The sequence below is a fragment of the Falco cherrug genome, chromosome 15 (genome assembly GCF_023634085.1).
Source record: "Falco cherrug isolate bFalChe1 chromosome 15, bFalChe1.pri, whole genome shotgun sequence".
In the NCBI taxonomy this organism is placed as follows: domain Eukaryota; kingdom Metazoa; phylum Chordata; class Aves; order Falconiformes; family Falconidae; genus Falco; species Falco cherrug.
The window spans coordinates 24232297-24255537 of record NC_073711.1 but is presented as its reverse complement, the minus strand read 5'-3'; the positions used below and the strand labels follow the sequence as shown (position 1 = coordinate 24255537).

Genomic DNA, 23241 nt, shown 5'->3' with positions numbered 1-23241 from the left:
GTAGCGAAGGCAGCAATCTCACTGCAGTGCTAGTTCCAGCCTTTGCTGTTCTGGAAGAAAAGGACCTGGTGGTGCTAGCTGATGGCCAGCTGAACATGAGCCAGTGGTGTGCCCAGCTGGCCAAGGAGGCCAACAGCATCCTGGCTTGTATCAGAAACAGTGTGGCCATCATGACAAGGGCAGTGACTGTCCCCCTATACTTGGTGCTGGTGAGGACACACCTCAAATGCTGGGTTCAGTTTTGGGCTCCTCGCTACAGGACAGACATTGAAGGGCTGAAGTGTGTCCAGGGATGGGCACCGAGCTGGGGAAGGGGCTGGAGCACAAGTCCTATGGGGAGCAGTTGCGGGGGTTTAGCCTGGAGAAAAGGGGCTCAGGGTGGACCTGACTGCTCTCTGCAGCTGCCTGAAGGGGCTGTAGGCAGGTGGGGTTGGTCTCCTCTCCCAGATAACAAGTGACAGGACAAGAGGAAACGGCCCCAAGTTGTGCCAGGGGAGGGCTAGACTGGATATGAGGAAAAATTTCTTCACAGAAAGAATGGTCAAGCACTGGAACAAGCTGCCCAGGGAGGTGGTGGAATCACTGTCCCTGGAGGTGTTTTAAAGAACACATCGATGTGATGCTTAGGGACATGGTTTAGTGATGAACTTGGCAGTGCTGGGTTAACAGTTGGGCTTGATGATCTCAAAGGTCTTTTCCAACCAAAATGATTCTGTGATTCTATGGTTCTGGCTGCAGGGGAAAAAAACCAACTGTGTGCCTGTAGGTTGATTAGTCTGCTTGAAATAGCTGGTCTGCAGAAAGGACACTCCAGCAAGATTCAAGATGTGAATTTTGATAAGGTCTTAAATTGATTTTTCAAGTAAATAATTTTCACCCTGCATGATTAAAACAGAGAAAGTAGGCATAAAGAAGGCTTAAATAAGGGGAAGCATGGCAGCATCTGGCTTACATTGCTTGAACCAAAAACGGAGTTTGAGAATCAATAAAGTAGCTCTTTGATATAAAAACAGTCAGTGGAAAATGAGTACATCTCAACACCCTGCTAAAACCTGGTCCCAATGATTGCTCCAGTGACTGTGGAACTGAGCCTATACTGTCACTGTGGTGAAACATTTCCATTACATCACTATTATTTCAGGTACTTCACAGAGAGCATTGCAGAAGTGCCACAAAACCCATGCAGAGCTACCACGTGATGCATGACTGCATCTTACACAGGGGCTTGGAAACTAACACCACCCTCACAGTGGTACCCAGCACTAGAGCCACGCTCAGCACTTGGTTTCCAGTTGTCCTAGCAAGAATGAAGGCGGCAAAGGTTAAGGGTCATCTATTCAGCTTTGAAGAAAGGCGTCAGTGAAGTAAGTCCCTTGACCCACTTCTCTATCTCCTAATACAGAAGTGAGAAACTCACCAGGAGAAATAATAAGCTGGGTGACCAGACTTCCACATTCTCCTGCAACACAATGCCCCCTCCCTGCTTTGGCTTTGCCAGCTCCCAGGAATAAACACGTGTGTGAACACAGTCAATCCACTATGCAAAAATCAAGGCAAATGCTTTATTAAAGCAGCTGGCCTATTTGACATCTACTGCTGACAAGAGCAGAAAAATACAGAAAAGTACCAAAACTAGGTGTTTGTAACCAGTATGTTATGCAGTTCCTAGGGCTTTCTGGAGCTAATACCGCTTAAAGAAGCAAAAGGAGTCAGAGAGAGCTTGTAAAGTAAAAGGAATAAGGGTTGGAAACTCACTGCCGAAGCTGTTCTGATCCAGTAACATGTATGTTCCCTTTCCACAAGTTTGGCTCAAAGTCTGGAATTGTGGAACCAGTATTTACTGGAAATAATACCCACACATATATACCAAGAAAAACATTCTTGCCGAAACTTCTCTCTGAACACAGGCAGTTAAAGGCAACTGCAAAATCTCTCTGCAGTAGCGTCACCACCAAAGGGTTTGGCTCTTTGCAAGTTTTGCAACCTGTGAGCTGTGAAACAGCACCCCCCCACCCCCCCCCCCCCCCCCCCCCCCACCCCCCCCACCCCCCCCCCCCCCCCCGTTCTTGGCTGCTGGAAGTGGGAGATTTCCCCACATATCAGAGTAGTTATTTTAATGAAGTTGCCTCATCATTAGGAGTCGATCAGGAAACCATAAAACAGCTAACAGAAACAAAACCCACAAGACAGAAAAGAATACATCTTTATAGCCACAAAACCCAGCTTCCTCCCGTCTGTTTTCTTTGCCTTATTTGAAGCCGGTGCTTAAGGGAAACATCAAAAAAGCCTTATTCAATGTAGCACAATGCAGGGAAGACCAAGTTCTTATGAAAACATTACTGCCAGATTTGACTACTTAAGAAATGACAGATACCCTAGAGATACTATACCATCAGACTTTTTTGTTGGAACAAAGGATCCAGTGATGCTGTTTTTCACAGATTCTTGTCTCGCCTTTGAAGTTTCTTTAGGTTACACCTAGCATCTGAGTTTCATACCCTTATCTATATTATTGGGCTGGAATTCCAAACAAAGCTCTCAGAAAGCTGGAAATGAGATCAGGCTCCTGAGGTGTGCCACCTAGTTCTAGGACTTTCCCAGATAGACATCAATCTTTTTAAACTGCTTTAACTTTGGAAGCAGCATCTCCTAAGCACGCTGGTGCCCTGTAATCCATGCTATCACATACTCTTGGAGAAGGCAGGATGTAAAACCAATTCTATTCTACTGCCAGTTTACCTTCTAAGCAAAGCAGTGAAATTCCCAACACGTTGTGCAGGAATTGTTTCATTTATAATCTACAGCTATCCTAAAATATTTCCACAAGTGGGTCTTTTTGAAAGACAGGAAAAGCCTAACCCTTCCATTTGACTGACCAACACATAAGCAAGCACACAAGCCTACGCATTGCAGTTACAACAGTGAAGCACCCTAACTGCTCATCCACAATAACAGCTTTCCAGAACAGAAGATTCACACACGGGCACTTTTGGACTAAGAGAAACTGTTTAACAGAACATGAAAACAACACAGACTCCTTCCAAGCAGGAGGTGGTGTTGGGGGCGGGATGGTTACTTTTCAAGTCTTCTCTACATCTGCCAGACCAGTTTCCCGTAAAAACAGTAATGCAAAAAAAGCTGTCACATTCTGACGACAGCACCCTGTACAAAACAGCTTTCCACCAAACCAGATTCAAGCAGCTTAAAGCTGCACTTAAATTCAATTCTGTTAAACTGTTTCAGAGGTGTCAGGCTGACTGCAGGAAAGCAAACTCCTGCTTATTTGCCCACTGATCACACACTACAAGCAGGCCTACGCAGGCTCCTTCCACTATGTTGTCCTTAGAATATCTGCTATTTGCTCAGGAGCACCCTTCAGAAGCAAGGGGAAAAAAAACGTAACCAAGCTTGTCAGCAGAAAAGCTAGTTATGGCAAGCTGTGATAACTGTTGATAACCATTGATGCTGCGAGCAAGCACCACTTCAAGCCAGACTGCTACCAGTATCCTGGGGTTGGGAAGTGCTCTGGAGACAATCAGTCCTCTGCAAAGCAGAAAACTGGCTATTGACATTAGGGGGTCTGGGGGTTTGTTTGTTAGTTTTAAGGTTACTAATTCCAGAGAGAGACTAGAGATTCCCCATTTTACTGCACACTCCTGGGACAGCAATGGGTCCATATTAGGATTCTATGTTAGAAAACTCATCACATGCTGTGGTCTTTTCACTGAACAGAACTCCAAAGAGACTTCCCTTCCCCACACACCTGCTCTCCAGCCGGAACACAGACAAGCACAGTAGCAAAGGTTTAATTGACAGCCCTGCCTCAGAATCCATCCCACTCACTTGCTGTCTGTTCTAACAGTTTAGGCACTGCCGAAACTGTGAATTCAGCCTAAAGAGCTCCTCTGAGAATTGCCCATGACATAAATATATAGTGTGAAGCGCTTAAGATAGGAACTTGAGACTGTTTAAAGGGAAAAACATTAGCATGGTTTTGTTGTGCTAGTAGTAAAGAACAAGCATTGCTGAGCCCTGGGAACTGGCTGGGTATTCCAAGTGTTGCATCCTCAAATACACCATCAGTTCCAAGGCTTTCAAAAATGAAGCTGCCCCAACTCCTCTCTTCACCCTCCAGCACGTGGTATTTCACAGCTTGACGAGGACCACAACTTTGAAACACTGGTGCCTCAAAGGCCACAAATACAGTCACTAGCATCTAAATTCTGAATATTCTGTCAGAAGACCTAGTTTGATTGATGAAGTAGATTATTTGTTCTTTTGGAAATGTGCACAAGTCGGGTTGAATGTACTTTATGCAGCTTTATGTATGGGACAAATAGCAAGAGCTGACACAACAGGCAGTCCGTATAAAGGTGATGACAGACAACTGCTAGAACATGATTTAACACACTTTCATGGAACATCATAAAAATGTTTTGCAGAATCACTGCACAGCAAGTGAACCAAAAGCACAGTATTTTCAAAAACAACTTGTTTTGATCATGTACTTATAGGACAGTACTGTTATGAAAAGCAACTTTTGCACAAACGTAAACTAATAGGAGAGCATGCGAACAAGGTGTGGCTAACAGGATGCTCAGTGAGAATCAGAATCACAGGTAGGTGTAATGGCTTGCCTTTGGTACACAGGTACCTTCCAAGCATCTAGCAACAGGCAGTTTAAGTGATATAGAAGTCCCATGTTTAGTAAGTTATGCTTCTCATCGCTGAATATTCATGCCTTCTTGCTCATTACTCCATGCTCAGTAACCAATGGGCAACACCAATAAGGTGCAAGTCTCTTCCTCAGGGTTTTCTTTGGCACAGGATCTGATAACCTCTTAATCAGCAGCTTGTATGGCATATATATTTATACTCAAAACATAGAATCATCTAAGTTGGAGAAGATCTTTAAGATCATTGAGTCCAACCATTAACCCAACACTGCCGAGCCTACCATGTACATCCGGAGTTACAGCTCATCCCTGTAACATGCTACTCTCTCCCCTCTACAGAGTTACACTGATCGCATTTCTCAGTGGGACAAGATCTTAATGCAAATTTATACAGTAATGATAAAGTCTCAACTGGGTTCTAGAGACCCTGCAGTAACAGAAAGATAGAAAGTACGGAAAAAGCCAAGTACTGCTCTGCAATTATGAAGAATTCTAAAGGCTACTGTGAAACCAAAGTCTACACAAGGTTGCTAGGAGAGCTTTTGAAGACACTGAAGATCCTGACATGCCTTGGGGTCAGCACAGCTAAGTCAGGGACAACACCCTGGAGACCATCTGGCACAGGAAACATTACTCATTAACACAGATCAACAACTCAGTCCTCAAAGATGTTGAGGAAATCAACCAGGTGCTCTCTCAATGATCAGCTGAACGACACAGTGAAAAGGCAGTGCAATAGCTCCATACGGTACCTTTCACCTCAGTTCCTTATCAGAGACACACCTGTTCTCTTGCATCAGGTCTTTGATCTGAGCCAAAATCCAGTCCACTTCTGAAGAGGAATCAGACCACAGCTCTCGAGATTTTGAAACAGACTGCACTGTCTGCATAACCTGAGTGAAGGAAAAATCCAAACATTAACAGAAAATATTCCTCAATGGTGAACAGAAAGGCATTGCTACTAAGAGAAGATGCACATGGCCATATGCACTTCATTATCAGCGCTTCAAAAAACTCACAAAAGTTTCCCTTCCTAGGAGTATATTAAAAATTAACATAAGCCACATCATACTTGGAAAAGGCCTCAATTAAAAAGGCAGCAGCACCAAGAAGTCAGTCCTGGCATCCTCATTCTGGTTCTAAACCTTGCTCTCCCTGACTTCAGCACAAACCAGGACAGACTCATTTTGAATCATTAACTCAACATCTGGGGTGGGAGTGAGGTTGCCTACTCAGGACAAGGTTTTGCCAGTCATATTATACATACAGTAGATCAAAATGTCGAATCAACGCAGTCATCTAGCAACCTGTAACCAGCTGAGAGCATCTGATGAGTAGGAGCAATACACGAGACTACTAGGCTGTACCAAGAATGGAAAAGAGAATACTGAAAGTTAAGAGTTTTCTTGGTTTGACATACACCTTATCTGAGCCTGTACAGCAAGCTAAGACCTGCCTTCTACGTATGCTCCTTGAGCTACCCAAGTAGCAATTTACCATCACCACTTCCTATAAAACATTGGTATGAAGCATGTTACATCACTGACAAGTATCTGGCAGATTCTTTTTGGAAGATAGTAACTACTGAGAGAAAAGAAAGAATTATTTTTCCTGCCAGGTAGGAATGTAATGTAAAATGAGACTGGAACACCAAGGTGTCATTTTCAGGACTCTGATTAGCTCTCTTAACCTATATATGCAAAGCTACCACTGCAAAAGATACTTTAGATGAAAAATCAAGTGTAAAGACATGACTTAAAGTGACTAAGTACCTCTACCCTATGCACATGAACAATTAGACAACAAAGTACACAGCCCCTATGACAGAGCTTATTTTGGCCTAGTTTACAACTTCAGAGATTTATATAAACTTCTAACTATAATAAGTAGTTAACAAAATAGCCAGAGAAGTATCTGGATCAGAGACTGTACAGTTATACTGTTATAATGGTGACTTAGGTATAGGTGATTCTCCTACTTCATGAAAAAGATTAGAGACAGACTATACATTTACGCAGGGAGACTAGCAAAGACACGTACTACTCTTTCTATGCCAAACCAGGGAAAGCATTTGAATATCAGCCTAAAAAAAGCTTCAAGTAGTATTTATTTGATATTTGGAACATTCAGTTGCTGTCATGGTTAAGAAATTATTTGCATGCACCAAACCATCTGCCCTTAAAGGGTGCAAGAACAAACCCACGTCATTTTTTTCAATCCATTTCTAAGTTTCAGAGATTTTATCAGCTATAATCAGTTTTAGATTACAGGTCTACTGTTCTACAGAACAGAGTTTCAGAGGCCAACAAAGGGCCAATATGCTTGCACCCCTTCAAATTACTGGCAACAGTAATTAATGCATAAAATTAGTATTATGTTTTTCATTAAAGACAAACTCAGTAAGAATTGGCAGGTATCAGCCACAAGGAAAAACATTCCTTGCGCTGACCAATCTTGGCAAGGCCTCTGCTCACTCTTACGCAGTGTACCTTAAAGTGGCAAAAATGATACATTAAAAGAAGCTATATCCACAACACAGGTATATACAGAGCATTCATTTTTCACAGTTCAGCTGTACTTTGTCAGTTGACAGACTTGGAAATGCACCACTTGAAATCAGTCAACAAGAAAGGCAGCTTTACAGAGTGAACGGAGAAATTTCAAAAGCACAGTATGCAGAATTCAATTAAATTGAGGCATGTAATATAGATTACTCTTCAGCATGTATTTACACCGTTTTGACGGGGTAAGAACAGCTTCACATGTGCTTTGAAACAAAGGCTTTGAAATTACTCTTTAGCAACTGCCTGCCTACTCCCTTCCCCATTAAACCCTGGCCAGTTTAAATTTTGAAGTTGCATTTTCCTACTTGGTTTGAAATACTTCCCTCTGTTCTGTTAATATGTTAAGAGTTCACTCACCACACATAATCAACTTGTCTCCTTTATGATGCAACACAAAAAGTACAAAATAAGCCAGTACCAGCTACAGAAAGGGAAGGACAAACAAAGGAGAATCATGTTATATACTCCAAAACCAAGACAATGAAGGAAGTGGGATGTTCATTTTCAATAAAATTCTTGACCCTAGTTCTCATTGCTGATTAAGTCTGCACTTCACTGGAACATTAGCACACTTTCTCCTTTAGGCCCTAGTGATATTAATTGAAACAAAAGTGAGAACAGCTCCCCAGTAACAACAGTATGTTGGTGAGGTCATATCCAAAGACATTCTACAAGGTTTGTAACCCAGCTCTCAACACATTTTAAGAACCATCCCATTATTAAGAAGGGGAAACTGATCAGGGAAAGATTTCTGGGGCAAATTATTCACAAATCTTAACTGCAGCACCTTAGCCACTGGTCCCCTGCAAAAGTATATGATGGATGATAGAACACAGAAGCTAATGACTTCTGAATGACAGGTCTCAATTTCCAGACATGCTAGGATGAAAACAAACCAAGCACTATCCACATCCACAAGGAAGACTTGGGATCTCCAACAAGTACGTATCTCATTTATAAACATGAACAAAGTGTTCTCATCCATCACAGCTCAAACTGCTTGTTCTCTGCAGTGAAGCTTCTCTTTGGCAGCCATGACTGACAACAGCAGGAGAGGTATCTGAAGAAGGAATTAAAAAAAACTCTCTCCACACATGCAGCAGTCATGGGTCTACTGTGGGCTATGCACTAGATGGCAGCTCTACTTTAGGCCAGAGTACATAAACTGGCAAGCGTTAGCAGCCTGTGGCCACTGGCGTACTGTCACCCCTACAGCACCGATACAAATACCACTTCTGTATCACTGACACTTCTGGAGAGATTATAATTGTGGGAGGGTGCTACAGGGGAAAAAAAATAAATCCCTGCTGTTACATGAAACAAACTCCTGGCACAGCAACTTAGTCGTGCTAGCATTCAGGTATTTCAAATGATGCCTGGCCAAGAGCATTAGTTCTTCAGTTTGGGCAAGAATGAAGACTTACCACCCCAAGCAGGAAATGAGAAGAACCAGAAGTGCTGGTGATCAGACCGTACTTACCCTAAACTGCTCATTCTTGTAGGATATCAGCACATCTCTGACTTTTTCTAGAAATAAACATAAATATATAGTTTAAGCAGGGAATGGATCAACTATGTAAAGGAATTTTGCATCTGGGCAAGCTGCTTAGTTCTGCTGAGTATACACTCAAGGAAGACTGCAGTCAAATGAAATCATAAATTCCAATTCAGGCAACACTGTGGAAGACTCCTACAGCTCCCAGACTTTTCCAGTAACATAAAATTTATGAAGTGGGGTTGAACCATGAGTTCAGTATTTTATCACAGCCAAGCTGGATAAATCCAGACAGCTCCAAAAAACCCCCTAAATAGATCAGATTAGGAAGAAATTGTTCCCACAGACAGTTCATGTTCTGCTGCATATTTGCAATCCTCATACTTGCATTTCAAATCTATTTCAACAGCACTGAGGCTACTCACATCCTTACTGGACTTCATTAAAGTTGAATTGACCATCCACATGAGATGTCCTTTCTCTCATCTGTGGACCACTTCTACTGTACCTGAAATAGCACCATCTTTCAAAATACTTCACCATTCAGGTGTGATTGTCACCTGCTATCAGAATGCCCACCACCCAGTATCAGCTAGATTAAACTTCACAGGCATTTGAACTGTAGCACTGATACATCATTGCCATTCCATCACTCTAGACGTATAAATCACAGAATCTACTGTATCGAATCTACTGTTCTCTCTTTTGGTAGCTGGGGGCGGGGTGTTGTTCTTTTTTCTTTTTTTTTTTAATTTTTGTGTGAGGGGCTAACCAGGGAGAAGGAGGAATAGCACATGCTTGGATCTCATCCAACATGAAGTCAGACAGGAGCCCCCACATACACTCTGACAAGAAGTGATAAGTGCTGCTGTGTTCCAAACGTCAGTACTGCCTCTATGTTTGGATTGTTCTGATAAATTATGTATTAAAATCAAAGTGCACAACAAATTAGCTAACGCTTCTGGACTGCAGCTACTGTATCTATGTATGCGTCTGTTACAAAGGAATCTAGAAGACTTGCAACAAATTCATAGATCCTAAAGCCAGAAAGATCATTATAGTCACCCAGTGTAACCTTCCAGGGAGCAGTAAGGGTCACTTCAGCATTTCTGCTGAAACACTCTCTGGACCTTGGATTGGGCTGCTCTAATCTGCTGGGTGAGTTACTCCCCATAAGCATGCCATGTTTTGTCTGAAAAAGTTATGACTAACTCATTTTACTGTTGGAGGTACTGTTTGATACCTCAAACTCACAGACCAGCCACCTAATCTGAACTCCTGCTTCCTCCAGTAAGTCATTCAAACCACAAATCGACTTTGAGTAAAGTTCTTTATTTTGGGTTCAAAAACTCCCGGTGATGGAAAAGCAACCACCAACACAGTTTACCAAAGTTTTCCCATTGTTTTGCACTTTGTATCTTAGATTATGCCCATGTTGAGTTACCTGTGATTACTTTTTATTTTACATACTATTGGCAGCTAGTAATTTTTCTGTCCACATGTGAAGTATTTTGAAACTGGCTGAACTGCCCTTATCCTGTTCTTGCTCAAGTTATGAATCTGCAGAGTTTTGAGGGCTATAAAAGGACCACAGCATTCTTTGCCAGTAATGGCCTCAATACCAAAACTGTGGCTGTCAAGACACTACAACTAATTTTTACAACACTTGGTCCTAAACCATCCCAGTATAACTGTTGCTACTGATTAGTATACTGCATATTCAACAGAAGTAAAAGATTTTACGATACAAATTCAGTCAGCTAATACCAAAAAAGTCAGACACCCCAAGAATCCACTCAGGTCCAAAGAGGAATCCCAAAACCTGAGCTGAAGATATATCTTTATGCATTGTCAGGGCTAGAAGATGACACTTTTAAAGTGTTCTCTCTAGCATGGGACATACCTAATCCCTGTATGTGCCATTATTCTAGGGACACCTACCATGGAATTCCTTGTGTTTCTGACAGGCCTCATGCTGTGGGGTTTGAATCTCCCATGCGTCATTGTCTAACTCTGCACTTGCTTCCACCCCTTGCTGCTCCTCGTCCTCGTCCTCACTTTCTTCACACAAGTTATTGCCTAGCTGACGGCTCCAATATGTCTTTCGCAGCCAGTCCAGCACAACATCACAACCTAAGGGAGAGCAGAAAACATTATCATCTCAGTGACATTTTGTTATTGAAAAAAAGTAATATAGGTGGCACATTGCTAAGTTGCATTCTGAAAAGAAATGCTGTTAACAAGTTAGGAACCTTGAAATCACATACAAGTCCGTTAATGAAAAAACAACGGAAACCCACACCCCAGTATCACAGGACTGGTAATACCCACCCACTGTCTTTTTGGCCACAGAAAGGACTGGACACTGCTATAGCACTGCACCTTGCTCAAGCCACACCAAATTTAAGCAGAAACTAAGTCCCAGCAGTGGTCCCTTAATGAGAAAATGAGTCAATTCTTTCATATCACCACAATCAACACAGTGTCTGTAACAATAACATAATTTTTTGTTCAGAGACTACATTCTATAGAATGAAAAGAAAACCCCTTTTCTCCCATCACTATTTCACTACCCAATTCAACCTAAGGGTCCTGCCGAAGGTTATTTAACTGGTTCCTCAGTGCTTAACCCAAAATTCCCAGGAATCCCTTCAGATGCCACGGGCTGGTCATTCACTCAGGCTTGCAGTACCTACTGCATTTCTCCCTGAATGGGATTTTTAAAGGTCTCAGGTATCTCAGAGCCACCAGGAGCAGCACTTACCTCTTTCCCTGAGAAGACCTTCCTGTGCCGTAAAGAAGCAAGAGGGCCGAATATTGTTTCCATTATTTTTTTCAGGGGAGGGAGAAAGTCTGTAAACACCTACCCTGTGATGCATCACAATTTGGAGCCACTGGACACAGTTCAGCTATCCACAGCGAGCAGTGGCAAACCCTCCCGATATCTCACACCACAGCTCTTCCTGCCCACTGCCTGCCCTGTAGTGTCCCAAAATGGAGAGAGGGGTGCTCGCTCAGGGCCTGTGGCACTGGCACTGCCACCCCAAGCCCACCTCAGGCTAGGCCCTCATAATGGCACCTGCCAGCAGCACTCACCCTTGCGGCACAGGGCCAGCCGTGGCAACTTTCCGTGGGTCAGCTCATGACGGAGATCCACAACCCAGATGGGGATATCCACCTGGAAGAACAGGTACAGGTGTTACACCACATCTCCTGCTGCATCATGCCACAACTCTATGCAGCCCTGCAAGGCTGCAGAGAACCTCTACCTGAGTGGGAACAGCCTCTTCCAGGCCACTCCCGCACCCCAGTCCTCCCCCCCCCAAGGGTGGGCTGAGATCTCCTCCTCTCTGATCTCACTTCTCTGGTGGCCTAGTATCCGTACAAACTTGGGATTTTACAATTTACGGTCTTCAATGTTACTTGCAAAACAGATGCCTTTTTAGACAAGATACTGAAAAGCAGTTAGATTAAACTGACAAATCATATGATAAATAATACTCAAAGCACACATACTCGAAGTTGCATGCAGTTTTCTGCCACTTTCCTACAGACAGCTAACTTTAACTACGCAAGACCTCTATTTTTAAGCTTGATCAGTTTTAAAAGGTGAGAAGCAGCACCACCTTTCTTAGAAACACAGAAAAAAAAAATCAATTCATCAGTCTCCCACTGGGGCCCCAGACAAGGCTGCATATACAGGTGAGTCTCAAATACTGTCTCTTCTTTCCTTTCAAAACCTGCTCTTCAGACCCAGATACAATGTTCAGTGCAGCTCGCAATAAAAGGACTCAAGTTGATCCTGCTACTACAACTACACCTTGAACCTCCCCTCCTCCACACAGAAGTGGGCAAACGTACCTCAAGCAAGAGATACAAGATGAAAATGCCTGCAAATGTGATCAAGTGCTTTTTATGTATAACCTTGCTTGTCAGAGACTAGAATTTAAAAACCACAGATTAAGCTTTTTTCCCCCCCATACCTCAGTAGCTTAGAAGCAAAAATGCGCGGTGTATGTCAAGTAAGACTATCTACATGTAAATCAAGACTTCTGATCACACACGATTCAGAACACTTTAATGATCATCACCCTTTATTACTCTTAATCTGACTTCAAAGAAGAAAGTTTTAGGCATAGTTACATCAAGCCTCTTTAAAACTCTGCAGCTGGAAAGAACCGGCATTTATAGCCATTGTTTTGGTTACAAAAGAGTGATCCCAACTCCCTCTGCCCAGTGTTGCTAACAGACAACGCACATGCTCTCTGTATAGAAATAAGTTATCAAGTAACTATTATTAAGTATTTACCTCTTTAGCTAATTGTCTCAGAGGAATGCTGACCATTTTCTGTTTCCTTTCTGTGATCAAGTTGACAAACCTGCATGCAGGTTACAGAAAAGATAAATGACTATCAAGAGCTGCTGAGCAACTTGGGACCCCAGAGACAAATTCCCCACACGCTGTACAAGACTGGTCCCAGAGATGCAAAGTGAAATCAGACAGCTGAATAACGCCATCTGTCTGGGTCTCTCTGTCTCACAGCACACAGGCCTTCAGAGCCCTACCTTACAAGAGCCAGCCCGTATGAGAGGATGAGCTCATGAGACTTCAATCTGCCAGATGAATCCAGGACCTTGCAACGAATCAGTTCAGCAGTGCAATCCACTGCAAGAGGCATTTTGGGACCATACCTAGAGATAAAGGACAAAAAAGGGAGCAGTCTCGCAAGAATACACTCCCCCTGCAAAAAGAGTAACTTTCTGGCTACTTTTTCTGCTCTGTGGTACATAACAGCCTGAAAAATGGTATGTAGAAAGATGGCGTCAAAGGCTCTTACCAGAGTTTTATTTGGAACAGTGATTACACAGCGGCTCCTTAGCACATGTTAAACGAATACTTACCGACATGGCAAGCACATACACAATACAAGATGCCATACCTAGACTCGTCTTGTGTGCTGCTGCAGCAGTGGCAACACAGAGTAAAGTGATTTGGGGGCCCTGGATATGCTCACTGCAGCACCCTGCCTTCAAAAACCACCCTGCGAAGCTGTGGCCACACAGGGCTTCTGCCTGCCCCACTACCCTCGGTCCTGCCTGCTTCGGGCCTGAGCTGCGCGCCCCAAATCTGCTGCGCCAAGGCGCCAGCCAGAGGGAGCCCGGCCCCGGCCGTCTGCTCGCACAGCACCCAGGGGGCTGCGGCTGCGTCCCGGGCGCCCAGCGGGCCCAAGCCACGGAGCGCCGGGAGCAGCGTGGGGCAGAGAGGCGGCGGCCCCCCGCCCGCGGTGCGCGGCCCGTACCGACTCTTCCAGGCCGAGACCCGGTCCAACGCTTCCTGCTGCAGCCGGCTGTCTCCGCAGTACAGCCCCACCATCACCTGGTCCCACTCCGCCCTGCCCCTCCACGCCACCACCGTGCGCAACGGCTTGAGCCGCTTGCGGGCCGGGGACGAGCCCGGCCGCCCGCGGCGGCAGGCCAGCCCTGCGCGGCCCGCCATGCCGCCGCGGCTACGCCCGCTCGCACCCAGCTTCCGCTTCCGCTCCTCGATTCCGCTCCCCCTCCCCGCGCCGCGATCGCTTCCGGGGCGGAGGGAGGGGTGGGGAGGGCGGCATTTGGCGACGGGGCCCGCAGGGGGCTTGGGCCCCGCGGGAACGCTAGGCTCGTCGGAGCGATGTAGGACTCGCTCCCAAGTGTAGGGGGGCCTCCTGCAGCGGCTCCCTGCAGGGCCTGCGGCCCGTGGGCTGCTGAGGCCGGCGCCGAACGGGCGCGTTCTTCCCCTGCGTGGCTGTGGGGAGCGGAGGGACGGTGAGGGGTGTCGGGCTGGCCTCAGGGGAGCGGTGTGAGGAGGGGCGGCCGGAGGATTTCGGGGCAGGCAGCGCTGCGCCCGGTGGGACGTGGAACACGGTCCCGGTGGCAGCGGACAGCGCCGGGCTTCGCGCTGTGTCTGCCGGAGCTGACTGGGGTGGGGGCCGCCGCGGCCTGAAGGGAGGCGGCAGCTGGCCCGGCTAAAGCAGCGCGGAGCTTTCAGTGTCCCCGAGCTTCCAGCCTGGCTGCACGTACCCGCGCTTGCAGGAGACTTTACCTGCCCTTTTGTACAGTTGCATCATTTTACAGGTTTTTGCAGCAGGCTGAATCGAGGACTGATCCAGGTGATAAACCGCTTATCTTTTGAAGTGGTTTTTTTATACATTTTTTTCACTATCTGTTTGCATAATCCCAGGAATACACTTGTGTTAGACATCAGCAGAGGTAGAACTGAAATATGGGATGGGAAAAAAGCACTGGAGGTGGAAGTCCACAGAAGCTGCTTGCACCGGTTTTGCTAGTAGCCAAGCCTGTCGGTTCTGGTGCTATCTCCAGCACTGAAAGAGTAGCTTCTTTCCCCAAGGATAGCTCACGCTTTTTTGTTCAGTATGTCCAATGTTCTGAAGCAAGATTTTGTTTGCAAAACTGTTAATAATCCTCACCAGTTTTTTTATGAGTGTTCTCTAAAGAAATGCTTACACTGGGAAGTTTAAACTCCTACTAGTGTATTCTAGCACAAATGCAGTTAATGAAGCACACACACGCACACACCCCCCAATGTAGACTAACGTGAGTATGCCCAAGTACATATGCATGTGTACCTGAGTATGCGCAAACAGGAGAAAATTACAGAACTTCTGCCCTGTACAGAACATTTATTAAATACCAAATACTATGGGAAAGAAACACCGAATGAGGTCTGTTAAAATACTATCTTCGAAAAATGCCTCAGTTTATTACAGCTCCAATCTCCTCCCCACTCCCCCCCCCCCCCCCCCCCCCCCCCGAAAAGTCCACTTTGTTCTTTGGTGTGAATAAATGTAGGCCAAATCGAAACAAGAGTTTCGTTACTCAAAAGAAGTGTGAGGTTGAGGGAACAGATTTGACATTCCTTGCCAAACTCCTGCAGTGCCTCATGCTGTGAAAGTGAATTCTCAGAAGATATGAGGCAGGGAGAAAACTTGGAATAGAGCCCTGTTCTCTGGAAATTGAGTTGCACTTTTCATCTGCTTAAAAAATGTTCTGAAAGGACAAGCTGTTTAATGCAATCAAAAGGTCTTATTCAGAGCATAGGAACACCATGTGTCATTTTGCTTGCCAGATTATTTCTGGGTTTCAGAAATCAACTGCAGTGCAAAGGTTGTAAAAGACAAATACTGCAGTGCTGTGGAACAGATAGGATACATCAAGCTTGATCAGATCACCTGCTTCCAGAACCTCAGAGACATCAGAAATTAAAAGTATTTTTCATTTGTACTCTCTGAGGGAGAAAGATGTGAACCATTTGATGTCTGTTCCGGAGATGGAAAGGCGCAAGGACTGAAACAGCAGAGATTTCACATGCTTCTTGTCCTTTTCGAGTCTGGGTGTAAGGGGAATTATGCTTGCGCTGTTGCTCTGCTTGTGATGTCTGGCTACGAGGTTGCTCAGTACAGAATCAGGAGGTGATAGGCAAAGATGGCCCATTGCCCAGAATGTCCCGCACAAGATTGGCAGTGATTTGCCAGGATTGTCTGTGGTGTCCCTGTAATACTTGGGAATCTGGATGGTTAGGGTGAGTGGGGTTACTTGCACCTGCAGGTTAAGTGCCAATGAGGAGCGAAGAAACAGACTGTTAGCTAGGTAAAAGGTCTAAATGGAAAACCTATTCTTTGAAAGAAAAGAAATTTCAGTGTGTCAGGGTAATGTAGGCAGTGGATTAAAATGGAAAATCCAGCAAGTGAACTGTGATGATACTTCCTCTAAAGAAACGTGAATCTGCTTTTTATTTGTCTAACTGAAAAGGGAGCCCCCAGAGCCTTCCTGAACAGTCTTGCTCTTGCTGGGAATAAGGAAATTCCTTTTCCTGCTTTCTTTCCAGAGAGTTTGAAGTAAGCAGAGGTGATACCTAGGAACAGCCTCGGAACATCAGCTGAAAGGGAATTTCACAGGCAGCATTCCCTTCTTGACTGGGATTAGCATCTATGTGCCAACCTTCTTCCTGGAGTAATCAATGACAAAAAAAGCATTTAAAATCAGTGGGTGCAAAGGGTTAAGTTTTGGGTCATTCAGAAATTAAGAAAAAGTCCTTTAAACTGAAAAGGGAGAGAGCATGACAAGAAGATGGGAGGTCACGTGGGTTTTTTTGTTTGTTTGCTCCTGTTTTTTATATATTATTTTCTAACTCAAACTTGAATAAGGCACAGCCAAGAAAGAATGATGCTTTGTCTGCCTTTCTGTGGCTTGATAGTTTAATCTGTAATTGGTCCCAAGACATTTGAGCTCCACTCATTTCCCAAACACCATGTCCCTTTGAGCTTGTTAGCAGAGCAGCGGGTGGCGGAGTAGCCAAAACGTTGTTGCCTTCTTGTTTGACTGTTATCCCCTGGAGTAGGGAGAGGGACTGCTGATAGGGCAGAGAACAAGGCAGAGGGGCCTCTGCGTCTTTTCAGTGCTGTTTGCTGGTTTTGTTTTCTGGCATCTCTGAGGCTTAAGCTTTGGAGACCAGCCATCGAACATCCTGTTTTCACTGAATTTTCCCCTGTTCTTCCCAGTCTCTTCTCCTTTCTTCTGGTTGCAGAGTTGCTGCAATAGCACCAAGGTAAGAATATGAAACGACACTTCTCGGCTCATTTCTCACATGGTGATTGTTATCTTTGAGTAAGAGGTATCTGGTGTTCTAAGCAGATAAAGGCAAGTTTAGCTGGGATCTCAAAAATCAGCGTGCTCTTCAGAGAGCTTGGCAAAAGAGGCCAGTAATGTAACTCCAGATTTACTAAGTGCTGAATTAATCTAACCTGCTTAGAATTGTGCTGTGTGGATTCCAGTGCAGCAAGTACTGAGCAATGCCTGCACACTTTAAGTCCTTATGCTCAATCCTGCTCTCTTTGGTCAGTGGAAGTTTTAGGGCGAAGCTGCATCAAGCCTCACTTATGCTGGGATTGGCAAGAACAGCAGACAGGCAGTAATTCTCTTGTGCCACGGTTGTGTGACCAAGCTGCAGCTTCCAGCCTCTCCTGATAAAGCTGAATGGGGTGCTCTATGTAGTTCTTTACTTCTGGGAGTCTCCTCTTGTGCAGGGCTTGTTTCCCTGCTGGTCCTGGATAGCAAGGTTTGTTGCAGAAGTGTGACCTGTGGCCCATGCTCAGAACTTTCTGCAAAAAAGAGCGGAGGGACAGCTGGAGTTTCTGTGTGCATGGTCCTGGCACACTGAGCAGCCATCCCTGGGTAAGAGAGTCCAAACAGGAAAAGTAGACAGTCTTGCTCTGTTACAAGAAGAGAAAAGCCAGAACTAGAAATGCAGGGCATAAGAGACAGTTGGATGGAAATGTGTAGGAAAGGAGGAGGGGAAACAGAAGGATACAGACAGAAGTGGATATGTGGGTGAAAGACAGCCCTAGTCACTGTCTCAAGAATATCCTACCCCTATTCTGCACCTCTCCTGTGTGCTCCTGAGGCTACAGAGATCATTGGTTTCCCTCCTTAGAATGAGGTTCATAAAGCAGGGCTCCAGTTTCTCCCAGGTATGTTGGATTTTGAGGAGCAAGCCAGAGGATGTATTACAGGAAATAAGCAACTGAGCATGCCAGAGACCTTGGCAGCAGGTTCTGGTGCTATTCTGAGATGTCAGCCAGCCCTAAAGGAAATGCAGGAATGTTCTATGTTTCTATCTAGCCCAGGAATCCTGCCTATGGATTCCAGGTAAGGAGCAGCTTCCTGCAGAGGGAAAGGTGCTTTGGCTCAGTGGGACTCTGTACAGGGAAGACTCAAGGAAAAAGCATAATTCAGACAGCCTAAATGTTCCCACCAGGCAGCAGGGTCTCTCGTGAAACTTGTTATGCTAGGCTAGACATGGGAGATTATGTTCAAAAACTTGCTTGGAGGATAAGCTGTTGATGACCTCTTTGGCACTTGAAGGTCTCTGCAAGAAACTGTGGAGAAAGAAATTGGGGGTGGAGATGAAAGAAATAGACAAGGGGAGGGATAGTGGAAGAAATGTCTTGGGAATGAGAACTTTACCTCAAATGAGTTTATTGCAATGATTATCTACAGTGTATGAACAAATGTGGTGGAACAGATGCTGAACTGTGTTCACTGTCTCCATGGGGAGAAGCTGAGAGGGATCGCAGTGCAAACCAGATGTTTGTCATTTTGTTTGATGCATCTCCTGAAAAGTGCTGAGACAATATGGCCGTGGAGCAGAGTCTAGGAACAGGTGCTGGACATGATGGGGAATGGCAGAAGTGCCTTCCTGCTTACAGGAAATGCAGGTTTCAGGTATAAAATGTGCTTTAAAAGCACTGGAATGAGGTACCCTGGAAAACCTTCCTGCTCTGAAACTTGCTTTGCTTTACTTCCTTTAATTTGTGTTCTTCTCTTTTTTACTGAAGATAAACAAGAGCCTATGAGAACTTGCACCTCCCTTCTCCCTCACAGATGGAAGGCTCCAAGGAAAAAATCATCCTGAATATTGGGGGAGTGAGATATGAGACATACAGCAGCACCCTCCAGACCTTCCCAGGAACCAAGCTGTGCAGCCTAACAGAGCCCCATGCCCCAAGCATCTACGACTATGATCCCGCCACCAAAGAGTTCTTTTTTGATAGGAGTGCTGAAATCTTCAGCTACGTGTTGAACTATTATAGGACCAAACATTTCCACTGTCCCATTGATATCTGTAGGTCAGTCTTAGAAGAAGAGCTGGCTTTCTGGGAAATAAATGAGACACAGCTAGCATCCTGCTGCTGGTTGAAGCTGAATAACAAAGAGGTGCAGCCAGAGGAATTTAACATTTGGGATGAAAATGAACAGACTGATGACCAGTGCCTCATAGTCCAGACAGAAAGAAGGGATTTCAGCTGGCGAACCAGGTGGCAGCCAAAGATTTGGTCTGTTTTTGAAAAACCCTTTTCCTCTTTCAGTGCTAAGGTAATACTATGTGTGGAGATGGACATAGCCTGTGTCCTTTGGGATTACTGGAATGAATCCATGAAAAATGATAATGGGTTCATAGCTTTGATAAGTACACTTTGAATCCCAGATTAAAAAAGAAATTTAAATGCTGTCTTCTCATTAACAAATATCTCCTCCTTCTCTCCTGCTCTTGTTCTATGTACAAAATGCATGCTCTGTGCCTCTTTAAAATGTCAGGTGTGCAGAGCAACAAACAAGTTAGAGACAGCAGAGGACGTTTTCTGTGCTGCTGGTATTTCTGGAGCCAACATTTGGTGCCAAAGTGGCTCTCAGTGTGAGTCTGTCTGTGTTACTCCAGCTGTCAGACATTTCCCCTTCCTTACAAACTCCAATATGGGAGTTCAGGTGTTGTTTATTTTATTCCAATCTTCTCTATTATTTTGCAAACCTGGAAGGAGAAAATGCACCCCATGTAAACAAAATGATGGTGATTTGAGAAAATTAGTCTGGGACTGTACCGTGCCCGTGGAGGTGATCCTGGGCTTGTTTTGGGGCAATGAGGTTATGTGATACATGTTTGTTGAACTAATTGCATTTGTGCCCTTTCCTCCCTCTGCAGTGCTTGGCTTTTGTTTCCCTGCTGTTCATCGTTGGAATTGTCATCATATTCTGTGAGGAGACCAAGGCACAATTTGAGTTTTTTACTGCTAACTTCACCTCTGTTGGCTATTCTGAGGTCTCCCACAATGACCGTGAACCCTATTACCACCAGCCTGCCTACTTGCTTCATCTGGAGCTTTTCTGTGTCCTCTGGTTTACTTTTGAGTTCTCTGTGCGATTTTGTTTCTGCCCAGACAAGAAATTGTTCTTCCAAAATCCCCTGAACATGGTTGACTTCCTCTCTCTCTTCCCGGTTTATATTGAACTCTTTGTGGCTGGGCAGATTCAGAGAATGCCAAGCCTGGGGCTTTGGTTGGGCTTTGTTCGCGTTGTCTATCTCCTCAAGCTCCTGAAGATATCCAAGCTGATAGAAACGCCATTGATCCTCAGGGTTCTGTGCTACACCCTCAAGTCTATCCTCAGAGAGATATTTATCCTGCTGATGCTTCTGGCCTTTGAGACCCTCTTCTTTGGCTCTCTCTTTTTCTATGGGGAGTTGCTGGGTAGCCACCCCTCCTACACAGGGGAGCTGCACTTCACTGACATTCTTGTTTGCTTCTGGTGGGCTTTGATCACGCTCACTACAGTGGGCTACGGAGATATTATCCCTCTCACCACAGCTGGCCAAGTGACAGCAGCCTTAGCCGCGGTGTTCGGCATGTTAACTATTATCATCCCAATACCCATTTTCCTGGTGAAATTTAAAAGCTATTATGACATTGCTATCTTCAAACAGAAGCTGAAAAGGAGCAAGAAACTTTAACACTTCAGAACCTGCGTTCCCCTTTGCTTTTAGCAATAAACCTTCCCTTTTGTGGGAAGGGAGTGCAAGTAGTTCTTACTGCATTTACTTGCTGCCTTAGCACATTTCAAACCATTGGTGAGGCCTCAGGTTGCAGTACTTGATCAGACCTGTCAAATCCCATGGGTCTTTCTCACATTGTACTTCATTCCATGCTCTTTTACATGCCACAGTTTCTCTCTCTCATCTAGCTCTTCGGAGACAGGCTGTGATGCTGCATTATAGCCTGAATGTGCACCACATAGCTCAGTTCCATGACCTGGGGCCGCAGCATATTCCCTCAGCTGGCATACAACCCATGATGCTAGCTATGCATTCCATCACCTGACAGACCATAATAACACTTTGCATGCTGGGAAAGAAGATTTGTGCACGGTCCTGCTCTGACAGTGGCGAGGAAGCATGGGTGGTTTGTTTTTGTTTTTTTTTTAACAGTGTTCTGTTTCCTCATTTTACCTTAACAAGCCAGTGCATCTGATTTGCCTGCCCTCACACAGATGTAAGGAAGGCAGCAGGCTGAACTGGGTATCTGCAGTCCTGAGAGCCAGCACTGTTTGATAACCTGCTTTGCAGGCTCACAGGAATTGCTGTGGCATTCGGGTAGCAGCAAGGAAGCCCTCTGACGGCAAACCCTTTTTGGTTCCGCTGAAGTTAATGGCAATTTTTCCTTGACCTCAGGGAGATCAGCATTGCATTGGACACTTCCAGTGGATCAACATATTTCAACAGTTCTGGATTTTTCTGTAATGAAGTCACTGAGCTGTTAGCTAAAATACCTGTGTGGGTTTTGCTGTTCAAAAGGAAGAACATAATCTACAGTACTCAATATAATTTTAATGTCATTTACTTCCTTAAGGCAGAGATATAAACTAGGAGTATTTATCTCTTAACTGGGTAGTCTTAATTGTTACCTATGTTGAATTTTGAAATAACAAGTATTGTTGAGGTATGAAAAAAACCCATATCCCATTTTTTACATAGCAAGACGATGTGCTAAAATTATTTTGTTTACTAAGTAAAAAAGTTCTGTATACAATAACATTTATGTATTTAAATTTCATTAAGCCTGCATTTTAATTGTGATTTTGATTAAGTTTTGCCTGTCACTATAATTTTGCTGTTCAGGATAGCATTTTAAGGCTGCTTTAGTTTTATTGGAACAACAGGTAGTTTTACTCTATTCTAGTACAATTACAATGAATTAGTTTCTGTAAAGAGAGAGAGAGAAAAGCACTGCAGACATTTCAGGCACAAAGCACACAAGAGGTTGAAGACACCCTGGCAGTGTAAGGAAGGTGTGGGTGTTCTCCTGCACCCACTTTTGCTATCCACAGAGTGGAGGAGTGCGCAGGATAAAGCCATGCGTGCTGGTGCATAGTGATTTGTCTTAATTAGATCAAAGTAGTGATATGTTTTCTGTGGATCTGTATAGTCTTCTTGGAAATTCTTGGAAAGTAATTGCAGCAGTTTAACAGAGATTTATCAGGCCTGTTCTCAAGTTTTCGGCAGTCTGGGAAAGGGTCCATGATATAATCATAGGCCATGACCCCATTTAAGAATCCAAGCCAAATCCACTGGAACAGTTACATCTTACTGGCTGTGAAGTTAGGAGGTGGTTCAGAATGCTGCAATGGTTATTTTTGTGTTCAGCCAGCTCTGCTGGTGTACATCCTTTTTTTCAGCAGATGCTTCACAGGAGACAGATTTTCTGCAGTTGAGGAGAACAACTTCGCTGCTGCCCCCAGAAGAGGATGCTCTCTAAGGGCGTGTGGCAGCCCTGTTTCTGCACAGGAAGTATGATGTGAACATCAGAACAGGGTGTTGCACTGCTCTCTGTAACATGGCTCCATTCAGATCCAAATGTACATTCCTGTCACATCTGTTAGTGTCCACTCCCGTTTGTCATAAAACCAGCAGTTACAGCAGCAACATTAAGTTGACATTGATATGATGGAGGAACAGTAGTTCCTCTGGATCAAAGGATCTAACCCTGCTGAGAACTCAGCACTGGATTTATCAGAGGAAGAATACATACTCCAAGCTCAAAAAACCTGCATGGAGTTTGTGGCAACCAGAATTGGTTAGATCAATAGCTGTTGTTCAGTGAAAGAGCGGTATATGGAAAAT

The 23241-nt window shown here is 44.7% G+C and overlaps 2 protein-coding genes across 8 annotated transcripts in view; one reads left to right on the top strand and one right to left on the bottom strand.

Annotated features, from left to right (window-relative positions):
- Positions 1-14247, bottom strand: part of LAS1L (LAS1 like ribosome biogenesis factor) — a 28407-nt gene extending 14160 nt beyond the window's left edge. The window contains exons 1-7 of the mRNA XM_055727248.1: positions 14036-14247; positions 13302-13427; positions 13045-13114; positions 11832-11913; positions 10677-10868; positions 8721-8767; positions 5460-5569 (exon numbers count right to left, since the gene is read on the bottom strand). Of these exons, the coding sequence (XP_055583223.1) occupies positions 5460-5569; positions 8721-8767; positions 10677-10868; positions 11832-11913; positions 13045-13114; positions 13302-13427; positions 14036-14232 (824 nt within the window). The 5' untranslated portion in view covers positions 14233-14247. The remainder of the gene's footprint in view (positions 1-5459; positions 5570-8720; positions 8768-10676; positions 10869-11831; positions 11914-13044; positions 13115-13301; positions 13428-14035) is intronic.
- An 81-nt stretch (positions 14248-14328) lies between these two features.
- On the top strand, positions 14329-22185 carry LOC102060204 (potassium voltage-gated channel subfamily C member 3-like). 7 transcript variants are annotated; one of them, XM_027807854.2, is made up of 5 exons: positions 14331-14540; positions 17294-17340; positions 18792-19016; positions 19130-19667; positions 20272-22185. In XM_027807854.2, exons 4-5 carry the CDS (start codon positions 19176-19178, stop codon positions 21073-21075), a joined length of 1296 nt encoding a protein of 431 aa, XP_027663655.1. In that variant the 5' UTR covers positions 14331-14540; positions 17294-17340; positions 18792-19016; positions 19130-19175; the 3' UTR covers positions 21076-22185. The 7 variants fall into 7 exon arrangements, with proteins under 7 accessions (XP_027663661.1, XP_027663660.1, XP_055583225.1 ...); XM_027807853.2 differs by having other exon boundaries at positions 14331-14884; XM_027807860.2 differs by lacking the exon at positions 18792-19016 and having other exon boundaries at positions 14329-14540; positions 19176-19667.
- The last annotated feature ends 1056 nt before the right edge of the window (positions 22186-23241 follow it).